Source organism: Gossypium hirsutum, chromosome A01, assembly GCF_007990345.1.
Source record: "Gossypium hirsutum isolate 1008001.06 chromosome A01, Gossypium_hirsutum_v2.1, whole genome shotgun sequence".
NCBI lineage: Eukaryota > Viridiplantae > Streptophyta > Magnoliopsida > Malvales > Malvaceae > Gossypium > Gossypium hirsutum.
The window spans coordinates 21,680,678-21,692,079 of NC_053424.1; the positions used below are offsets into that span (position 1 = coordinate 21,680,678).

General features: G+C 33.3%; 2 protein-coding genes across 8 annotated transcripts; one reads left to right on the forward strand and one right to left on the reverse strand.

Annotated features, from left to right (window-relative positions):
- The first annotated feature begins 1,114 nt into the window (after positions 1–1,114).
- LOC107917994 (uncharacterized) lies at positions 1,115–2,864 on the forward strand. 4 transcript variants are annotated; one of them, XM_041075617.1, is made up of 4 exons: positions 1,115–1,203; positions 1,278–1,415; positions 1,902–2,181; positions 2,283–2,864. In XM_041075617.1, the coding sequence occupies exons 2-4, from the start codon at positions 1,347–1,349 to the stop codon at positions 2,726–2,728; spliced, it is 795 nt and encodes a 264-aa protein (XP_040931551.1). In that variant the 5' UTR covers positions 1,115–1,203; positions 1,278–1,346; the 3' UTR covers positions 2,729–2,864. The 4 variants fall into 4 exon arrangements, with proteins under 4 accessions (XP_040931551.1, XP_016702954.2, XP_040931501.1 ...); XM_016847465.2 differs by having other exon boundaries at positions 1,115–1,415; XM_041075567.1 differs by having other exon boundaries at positions 1,278–2,181.
- Positions 2,865–2,980: 116 nt separating this feature from the next.
- Positions 2,981–6,839, reverse strand: LOC107917992 (probable serine/threonine-protein kinase PIX7). 4 transcript variants are annotated; one of them, XM_016847460.2, is made up of 10 exons: positions 6,239–6,839; positions 6,078–6,151; positions 5,826–5,944; positions 5,615–5,730; positions 4,781–5,539; positions 4,412–4,660; positions 4,148–4,308; positions 3,702–3,929; positions 3,451–3,600; positions 2,981–3,245 (listed from the first exon to the last, which is right to left on the reverse strand). In XM_016847460.2, exons 1-10 carry the CDS (start codon positions 6,354–6,356, stop codon positions 3,003–3,005), a joined length of 2,217 nt encoding a protein of 738 aa, XP_016702949.2. In that variant the 5' UTR covers positions 6,357–6,839; the 3' UTR covers positions 2,981–3,002. The 4 variants fall into 4 exon arrangements, with proteins under 4 accessions (XP_016702949.2, XP_016702948.2, XP_016702950.2 ...); XM_016847459.2 differs by having other exon boundaries at positions 4,781–5,548; positions 6,239–6,716; XM_016847461.2 differs by having other exon boundaries at positions 4,781–5,473; positions 6,239–6,715.
- Between the last annotated feature and the right edge of the window lie 4,563 nt (positions 6,840–11,402).

The following is an 11,402-nucleotide window of genomic DNA, read 5'->3' on the forward strand; positions in this document are numbered from 1 at the left end:
TTTCGTGAAAATTAATTTAGTTGGGTAATGTCTTAATACACAAAAGAATCATGTTTTAAACTCTCTTCAAATCTTCAATTCTCGACACTAAGACATCGAGTAATCTACTAGGTACCAATTTTGGGCATCATGAGGGTGTTAATCCTTCCTCATGCATAACCGACTCCCGAACTCATCTCCTGGATTTTGTAGACCAAAAAGTATTGTTTTAATAAGTCCAACATTTTACTAAAATAAGTTTTGAGGTGATCCAATCACATCTAAATAAAAAGAATTGGTGGCGACTCCCATTTTAATTTTTTTTTTAAAATAAAAAGTCGATTCCCAAAAAAGATTTTGACAAACATGTTATAAAATTATCAAATAAAAATATATAAAATATATCTTATTTTCGCTCACCTTATCATTCAATGCAATATAAATAAATGAAACTTACTTAAGTGCTCCATTCAGACACAACTTGTGTATTTACTTAATAATTATTTAATCAAATATTTTAGTCACATTAAAATAATTTATCATATTGAAATGCATCTTTATTTTTAATTTATAATTTGTTTCATTCCAAAAATATTAAACAACATGATTTCAATTCAAATTTCGAATTTAATTATTAAATTCAAAGTAACAAAATTAACATTAGATATTTAACCTAGAGATTTATTTTCTTTATTTAAACGTTTATGATTTTATACAAGTGTTGGTGTTAAATGCAATTGACTTAAAACTTTTATAATAATTTTTTAACATTTATCCAAAACCCCATTTCTTGTATAATTTTATTTAAAAAAAATATGTATTTCCTAATTTTATTTTTCATAGTAGCATAATTTAGTTATCATTCATTTCAGTTTCCACGTGGAATTTGCTACGCCCATGAATCAAAAGGAAATTTCTCAGTCCTCACCAACCAAAATTATTTCGAAAGTGTTCAATTGCAGTTAAATAAAAAGCCGAAATACAGTACTGTACACGGAACTGAAGCCGAAGTTACCAAAGAGCCCAAGAGACCTTTTAATAAATGGCAACAAGTGGAGGGCATTATCGGTAAGAAAAGTGAAACTTCGAGAAGCCGACATTATAAAGTCGGTCTTTCCTCAACTTTTCTCACGCTATATATACCTAGCTCGTCCTCTATATTTCCAGAGATCTGAGAAATCCTAGCTGTAGCCGCCTCGGTTACGCGTTTTGCTTTCTTGAAGAGTAAGATATTAAAAAAGCTTCTAGATCTATAAGTTCTACGGATACTGAGCTATCTTTTCTTTACTGATTCTTAGTTTTCTTGAGGAAGTTCTTGGGATTTCGAAAAGAAAGTTCTTGGGATTTCGAAAAGAAAATAGCTGATAATGTCGCGGTGTTTTCCTTATCAACGTCCGGCGGGGTATTTAAGAGAGGGATTGATCGAATCGATTAAGGTTCGTTGGGCAAAAGTATTTGGTTTTCACTTTCGTTGCTCAACTGCATGCGTTTGTGATACTTGATTATGATTTTATATTTGTGTATTTGTAGAGTTTGTAAAAACTGAAATATGACATGAACCGCTTTAATTACTGTTGTTAATATAGCTTTGTAATTATGAACAACGAGGATCTGTGCAAAGAACTATGGTAGTTATTCAAATATATTAATGAACCTTTTTGGGTTTACGGTTTTTTAAAAGAACTTCTGGGTTCCTTTTTAAAGTTTGGTGCTTGATTTTGATTTGATTATGTAAATGAATGAAAAGCTTGGTAATTCGTGTCTGTTTAGAGGAGTGGGAAAGTCTGATTGATCTTGATAGAACCCTAAACCAATGTGAAATTACCCCCTTCCCGCCAAACTTTAATTTTTTGGAAGCAATCGTGATCTTTTGGTCTTCCATATCCGCCTGTCTAAATTTCATATTGTGTTGTGCAATAAAGCTTGAGAGAGAAAAGGTTTTGCCAAAAACAGAACAGAAAATACATAAGGAGAGGGAGAAGGAGAAAAAGAAGAAAAGGAAAGAGAAGGATAAAACTCAAGGTGCCATCAAGAAACTTAAGAAGCTTGAGGATGTTCTAGATGCATATAAAGATGACCAATTGGAGAGAAGTGACCTTACTGAAGAACATGAGCCGCCAGTTTGCTACATATCTGATGGCAGCCAAAACAGTCACAAGAGGAAAAGGGATACTGCTTCCTATAGTGAATGCAGTGTGGATGGTGAGTTGTGTTCTTTATTGTATTAGATGGGCTAAATTTGCCTATTGCTGTAGTTTCTTGGAGGGATGTAGATATTGATTGTATGTTGTGTACATGTATAGGAAACATTATAAAGATTAGATTTTCCTTGAAAAAGCCCCGGGCATCTGATGCATCAATCAGCAGCGAAGAACCAGCCTGCTCTAGTTCTGGTAGGACAGATTCAATTCAAGAGCCAAATTGTACCATTGCTTCTGTGCCTGAACTGAAACTGCAGCATGATGATGGAAGGAAGGAGCAAGGCTCCTCTTCTTCTGGAACATTGCTGAAGGCTGCATTGCAGTATAAAACCTTCATTGAGGATTGGATGCCACCTCTTCTCGAAGCTGAGCTGAATAATGATGGTGATGAAGACTGGCTTCTAACTAAGAAGCAGCTAGGGAAACCCGCGGCCAAAAGACCTGATGACAATGACCATACATGTGTTGCGAGTGCAAGTTTGCACCCGAGTGCACATTTTCTTCCGGCAGCTGAGATTTATGCACTGCCTTATACAGTTCCATTTTGATTCCGCTTAGTGGAGGGGCTGTCTTTTTGTTCTCCCCTGCAAAGAGCGGCTTCGTGGCGGGATTGGGTTTGGGTGGCGAATTCTAACTTGTACAGTCTTGAGAATTTACTAATAGAAACAAGAGAAATTTTTGCAATTTTTTCTTCGTATATTTGAATTGTCTTATATTCAATATCCATTTCCATTTACTTGAATCGTATCTTAAATAAGTTCTGGTTGATGAATAAGCCAAACATTTATAAGTTGTGGATCTTTTGAAAGTGACTTATAACGATTAGCATTGGCCTTTTCTAAGGTATTCCTTCAGCATTAAACGACGCTTCTTGCCAGTTTTACATCTCCTTATGCTATAACTGCATTTGGATGTTGAATTATCATCATCACTAAATGGAACTGAAAGATAGGCATATAGTTTACGATGGCCATCATCTTCCTGGTTATTTGGCACCTCCATATATGTGGCATGTAAATTGTAGCCCTCTGTTGGCTCCTGCTCTCCTCGCAATATTTGTAGTATCTGTATACAGGTAGGAATAAGTAGGAATAGTTTTTAAGCACCAGAGAGCACAAACTGAATCGACCTTAACTAGGACGGTGAAATGATTGATGTAAAATATATGTCAAGCTAGCATGGCTTTTGGGGGACTGTCAACCACCATAATAAGCCCATTGTGAACCTAACTGCTATGAACAAGTAGGTATTAGCTTGGAAGAATGTCTACCTGGCTCGATTTTGGACGGTGTATATCTGATTGATTGAGGCAGAGGGTGGCAGCGAGAACCATTCTATGCAGTTGTGCGACATCGAAATCTCCATCTAATGCTGGATCCACTAATGCTGAGAGATCCCTTCTTTCTAATAATGCCTTAGCCTGTGTCAGACCATAATTTTGTCATTTAACCACCTATGGACATATCTCTCTGAAGTTACATCTTCAACTGGTGACAAATGAGTAAAAGTATAAATTCTCACCCACTGGACCAAGCTCTCTTGTTTTTCCATAGCTTTTGAGCTTATGGGTCTTCTTCCTGATAGCAATTCTAAAAGCACGATGCCGAAGGAGTATACATCGATCTTATCACTGACCCTTCCTTCCATGAAATATTCAGGAGCTATATATCCGAAGGTTCCTACCGCATTGCTGTCAATCATGTTGGTTGCATCCATTGGTCCCAAGATGGCTAGCCCAAAATCAGATAACTGCAAGGATAAAATGAAAAAAGAAAAAAAGCGATCACTCTTTGCATTATTACAAGTTACAGCACTGTGTAGTTCACTAACTTCATTTCAAGTTCATCTTTTCTTAATCTTGTGATGGGATCCTGAAATGTAGCTTCAGAAGAGTTTTCATATAAAACAATATGTTGAATTCCACTATTAACATTAATAAAGGAAGAAATGAGGGGAAAAAAGGGTACCTGTGGCTGAAAATCATCAGAGAGAAGAATATTGGAGGATTTTACATCTCTGTGAATAACATGTGGATAGCATTCGTTATGCAGGTATTTTAGAGCCTCAGCAACTGCTGTGGCCATTTTAAACCTGACCTCCCACGGCAACACAGATCTCTTGTTTTGACCTGTTGCGGTTAAAAAAAGATAATGAAACTAGTAATCCGCTGTATATTTTTTTATCTTACGAAAAGCATAAGCAAACCTTTAGAATCATGGAGGATTAATTACCATGGAGAATCTCCTCTAAACTCCCTGCCGGAAAGAAGTCATAGACTGAGATGAGATGGCCATTTTCAACACAAACTCCAATTAGAGGCGTGATATGCTTATGTCTCAACGAAGAAACAATATCAACTTCCAAGGAGAAGTCACTCCAAGCTTCTTTGTATGATTTTAGAATTTTAACAGCCACTGGCTTGCCACTTGGAAGAAACCCTTTGTATACATTGCTGCATCCTCCCTCTCCAATCAAGTTTTCTGTGAGAATACCGAACCAATAAAAGATTTCAAAAATAAGAACAAAAGCTGTGTGTCTCTAAGCCTTTGAAGTTATATATATATATCAAATGGCAAAAGAAGCTTGACTTGAAAAATAACCTGGAGAGAATCCAGAAGTTGCTTGCTTAAGCTCCCTGAGCCTGAACTGCTTGCAACGAAGCTCCAAGTCATTCGGCATCTTTCTTAGTGCTGGTAAAGATTTTTCTATTCCTACATGATTGTCCTCTTCCTTTGATTGAATAGCTGTGTTCATCACCCTCTCAACCATTGGCAATGGCATTTTTGTATCTTCAAATTCTGAACAAGAATCTGAAGTAGTGCAAGCTGTAATGCGAAGAAGAGGCCAACCAGGCTTTGATTTTGGTTCCAAATCTTTCATGTTCGAAGAAACTGAATCTTCTGCATTGCATTCAGCCTTGTGATTCTCAATACAAGAATCATTAATATTTCTTTTGGCATTGATGCTGGTCTGATTCGAATGCAAAGCAATCAGGTCGACAACAGTGGTACCTCGATTAGGCAGGCCCATTACCCATTCCACAACAGACGTATCCCTGTCTTCATGTTTCTTGAACTCTTGGTTTGCAGGAGATTTTCTTCGAAGTAAAGGCCACCCAAGACATGGTTCCGGCAGTTCTCTTCGGATTATAGATATGGAATTCAAGAGAACAGTCTTGCCATTATGATTGGGAATAGAATTGTCTTCTTGCAGGCCTCCGATATCATCACTTGCTACATCGGAGATCGTCCGATATACAGGAGATTCAGCTTCTTCAGACCCTGGTTCCTGATCTGCATATCTCAAGCTAGCACTGATGTTATTGAGATACAATTGAGACGTCAAATTTAACCTGAAGCCTACAAAAACTGATCGAAATTAGAGAACTACTCTTAACAATTCAAAGGGTTCTGACACGTCTCTTCGGCTCAAACCTTGTAAATGGTGAACTGCAAGTATTTCCAAGATGATCTCTCGCTTGTCAACTCCCAGAAGAGCACTAATTGGCAGCAATCGCTTTACGCTACAGCTGGCATTTGACATCCACCTCCTGAAAAAAAATTGTGCTTTAATATCAAAGGAAAGAAAACCAGGATCGCATATGGTTATCAGTTATTAACTTCAATTAAATTGAAGTCAATTTACCAGAGAGTCTCCTCTGGGTTTCTTCTTACAAATACAGCCATGGCAGCACAACGCTTAGCTATCTTCTTTATAACCTTTCCCCTTGAACTTGTTTGTGAACTTGTGTAGCTAAGATTGTACTGGAATTCAATCAATAAAACGATTAATGAATTTGTTCCTTTGAAGAAAACAATGCATCAATAAAACGATTAATGAATTTGTTCCTTTGAAGAAAACAATGTTAAAAGGAGAAATTGATGACAAAGGAAATACCCTTTTCACTCTATTGAATTCCCTGCGAGTTTTCCTGCATTCTTTTGTCATCCTGGCCCTAAGCAAATTAAGGTCTAAAAAGCCATCAATCAATTAGAAAAGAAAAAAAAAGTAGATAATTTTATACGGTTTCTGGGACAGAATAAAAAAGTTGGCAGTACCTGTATCAGAAAATACATAAATTGAGACCAAATCCTTTGGAAACAGTGCTGATTTTACAAGCTCGCCATGATGAGCAACCTGCTTGCTGCTTGCTGTAATTTCCTTCTTAATCACCATCGTTGTCCAAACCCAGTGTTCTTAAACGTTCCTTTTTTCCAATTCAAAGAGTTGAACAAATACTAAAATTTATATAAACCCAGCGAAATTTCTCACAGATTTCCTTATTTCATCAAGAAGACAAAGGAACAGTGAAGAGTGAGATGAAAGATGAAGAATATTCATTCGTGAAAAAACAATTAAAAAAAAAGTGAAAGAATTAGGCAATGTGGGTAAATAAGCTGATCAACGAAACAATGTGAAACAAAGATGACCACGACACATATCTATTCATAGTTTTAACCTTTGACCTATGGTTTTTATCGAATAATTCCTATTCAACATATACCGGATTAATATTGGGAAATAATTATGAAATTATTATCTTGTAATACATATTCGTTCGACGCTAACAAATTAATAATAAAAATGATATCATGTTTTGTTTTTTGAACTTTTAATAATCAAAGGGCAGCCATCTTCACCAGCCGAAGCAATTGCGCCAACTTTATCTGATTAGTCAGAATGCGACTTAAATCTAACGTGGAATAGAATCTTCTTCTTTTTTTCTTTTTTTTTTTGGTGGTTGAAAGTCAACAAGCCCTCCACTTTGACCTAAATGAGATATTACCATAGGCTATGGCAGCGTGTAATCACCCTACCTGCTACATATTTTTGAAGTGACTAAAAAAGGAATAATACTTGATTTTGTTTATTCATATTTAGTTGGCCTCTGAATTTGTATTTCACCAATCAGGTCGGTATTTCTATACTAATACTATTAGTTTTTATTGATATGACACTGTTAGTCAATCCAGTGATACCATGTGACAACCTCTCAAAACATTATATTGCGAATATAATTTAAAATTTATATTTATATTTTTCATGTATCATATCGGCACATTTTCATGATCTTAATGTAAAGATACCAACCTAATTAATAAAATATAAATTTAAAGACCAACTAAATAAAAAAATTTAATAACCAATTAAATATAAATGAACAAAGTTACGAACCAAATTGTAAACTATCCCTAAAAAAGAGGTGAATACTAATACATAGAACCCAGGAAGTTTCTGAATTTGTTATGAATTCACATTTCACTATTGAAGAAAAAAGAGATTATTATTATTCTAAGAAATTCAACTCTTATGGTTATTGGTTAGTGGTAGTTTTGACCATGTTGAAAGCAAAATAAAATACATAATATACTTTAGGAAGTGATCATTTGTTTTGTTTATACTTACAAGAAATTCAACTTTAGGAAGCAATCATGTGTCTTATTTATTTATGAGATAAATATTGAAATTATATATGAAATTTGATTTTATATAATTTTATATATTAAATTTTGATTTGATTTAATTTTTAGAAATTATTACAACACAATCAAATTAGCATCATTTTACATTGATATATTGCATACACAAATTATTATGTTAATCTAAAATGAAAATAAATGTATATATTTATTTCTTTAAATGTGTACAACTAAATCAAAATTAAAGTTTCATATATATATATATATGAATCAATTTAAGTTTCATGTGTATAATTACACCAAATCAAAGTTCATGTATGAATTTGATATTTATCCTTTTTATTTATTTGGTATTAATTAAGGGCGTATGACCATTTTTAAATTTTGTGGTGCTGAAAAAAATCATCTCTTATTAGTGTATCTATAACGTATTTAGATCAAATAAATATAACTTCAACTTTTAAAATTAATTTATTTTTATATTGATGTAATTCTATCCTTCTTCACAGTGTAGAGTTTGAGTTAAAATTAAATTAACCAATCCAATAGAATTAGTTCAGTTAATCAATCAACTCCGAAATTAGTTTGGTCAGAGATTGATTAAAGAATTAAATAAACAATTATCAATCAATTTAGTTTGAAAATGATTAATTAACTCAACTAATCACTTAATCAAAATTATTAATAATAAATAATAAATTATATATAGAAAGATTAAATTCAAATTGCATATGACAGGGGCGAAAGAAAAATATTCAGGCTTTGCTTCGGTAGAGTGTAAAGAAAATTAGAAGAGTAAAAAATTGAAGGGGTAAAAAATTAGAAAAATGGAAATTTTAATTTTTCTTCATGGGTGTATTTGGTAGAAGAGATGGAAAAGTGAAAAGAACATTTTTTTCTCTCTCAATTGCTTAATAAAGTTGAAAAATGGAAAGACAAAAAAATAAAATATTTAAAAAATACATAATTTTGAATTAATACACATTTCTCTCATTTTCTCTCTTCTTGTCGTTTCAATTTAAAAAATTGAATTTTATGCATTAGAATTAAAAATGATAATCTTTTTTTTCCTTCTCTTTTTTCTTTCCAATCAAGCACGCTCAAAATTTATTTTATTTTTACTATTCTACCCTTTTCTCCTATTCCTCTACTTTTCCACCCAACCAAACACATTCTAAAAATTTTAGAAAGGAAATTTACACAAAAAACCCCTCAAACTCAAACTTAAAACTTTAACACTATAATTTTAATTTGATAAATTAAAATTTTAATTAATTATTTTTGCAAAAATATGTTTTAAAATTTTTGATTAATTCAAATAATTTAATTTTATTAATAATCCAACCATTCATTTCCCAACTCCTTGAAATGGCAGACAATTTTAATTTAAAATAATTTTAATATTTTTAAAAGGTATAATAATGTATTTGATCCTCTAACTTAAAAAAAATATTATTTTAACTATTCATTTAATTTTTCACCACTTTTAGCTTTTGAACTTCTATCGTTTGTCAAATCACTTTAAAATGGATGAAAAAGTTAACATTTATTAACTTTGTTAATGTGGCATCCATGTGGCAATCCCATGTGTATGCCGCATTAGCAATTAATTAATTTTTTAAAAATTTAAAAATATATTTTTTGTTATAAAATAAAGAAAGATGGAGAGAATAAAGAAAAAAGAAAATATGAAAGCAACAAATAATGAACTTTATTGATCAAAAGGAATGATAATAATGCTTCATCAGAGTCTCTATTTTTAAGGATAAGAAGTACAAAAGAAATAGAGGTCTAATTTTAGTAACTATTTAAAGTATATCAAAACTTTATCTTTATCATGATGGACATCTACTTAATAAGATATTCATAACACTCCCCCTTGGATGTCCATTGGAAGATAATGTGCCTCGTTAAAACCTTATTAGGAAAAAAACTCTGTGGGATAAAAAACCTAATGAAGGAAAAATAGTATACAATCTTCTATTACAAGCTGCCTTGTTAAAAACCTTTACCAGGAAAACCCAATGGACAAAACCTTGATTAAAGGAAAAGAGTACAACTTGTTTTTAGACTCCCCCTAATGGCAACATTACATTACATCTTTGAGTCGACGCATTCCAATCTTGTGTAGTAGTCTTTCAAATATTGAAGTTGGCAATACCTTAGTAAAAAGATCTGCTAAATTCTTACTAGAACGAATTTGTTGAACATTTATATCACCTCTTTTCTCAAGATCATGGGTGAAGAATAATTTTGGTGAAATATATTTCGTTTTGTCACTTTTGATATAGTCACCCTTCAATTGAGCTATGCATGCTGCATTATCTTCATATAAGATAGTTGGCATCTTTTCCTGTAAAGGAAAATTACATATCTTCTAGATATGTTGGGTCAATAACCTTAGCCAAACACACTTTCGACTTACCTCATGCATTGCAATTATTTCTGCATGATTTGAAGAAGCAGCAACTAATGTTTGCTTTGTTGAAAGCCATGATATGGCAATATCCCCACATGTAAATAAATATCCTATTTGAGATCGATCTTTATGTGGATTCGACAAGTATCTAGCATCAGCATAGCCAACTAATAGGGATTTTGAATCATTTGAATAAAATAACCCCATATCAGTAGTCCCTCTAAGATATCTAAATACATGTTTAATTCCATTCCAATGTCTACGTGTTGGAGAAGAATTGGATCTTGCTAACAAGTTTACAGCGAAAGCTATATCAGGTCTTGTGTTGTTTGCAAGATACATCTATGCCCCTATGGCACTTAAATATGGTACCTCGGGACCAAGAAACTCTTCACCATCCTCGTAAGGATGAAATTGATCTTTATTCACATCTAACAATCGTACAATCATCGGAGTACTTAATGGGTATGCTTTATCCATGTAAAATTTCTTTAATATCTTTTCCATATAAGTTGATTGATGAACATGAATTCCATCTTTTACATGCTCGATTTGTAAGCCAAGAAAAAACTTTGTTTTTCCAAGATCTTTCATCTCAAATTCTTTCTTTAAATAATTTACTGTATTTTGGAGCTCTTCAGGAGTTCCAATAATGTTTAGATCATCAACATAAACAACAATTATCACAAAATTTGATTCAAACCTTTTTATAAAGACACATGAACAAATTGGATCGTTTTTGTAACCTTCTTTTAACAAGTATTCACTAAGACGATTGTAACACCCCTTACCCATGTCCGATGCCGGAACAGGGTATGAGACATTACCGAACTTAAACATACACATTCATGCAAAAATCGGGTCATAAAATCTCTTTTAATTCAAAACCTTTCAAACACATGCATGTCGTCCCTTATTTGGGTCTACGAAGCCCAAAACATTCATCAGAATTGATTCGGGACTAAACCGAAAACTTTGAAAAGTTTCAAGAAAACTTAAGAAAATTTTCCATGAAACAGGGTCACACGCCCGTGTGGACATAGGGACACGCCCGTGTGCCTTTGGCACGCCCATGTCCTCAGACCGTGTAACTCTCTATTTATGATGTCAGCATGTACATCGAACCACACAGTCGGGCTACACGCCCGTGTCTCCAGGCCGTGTCCCTCACACGGTTGAGACACACAGCTGTGTCTCAGCCTGTGTGGTCAACACTTTGGCTATTTTCCAAGCCTTCATGTTACCTATAATATCTTACAACCTTATGCACATCAAAATCACAAATCATGGCATCATTTTAGTGATTAAACACTCTTTATTAAGATATATCCTTAACATTAACAAGTCCTCTTACAAGTAATGCATCTACTCATGCAATACCAA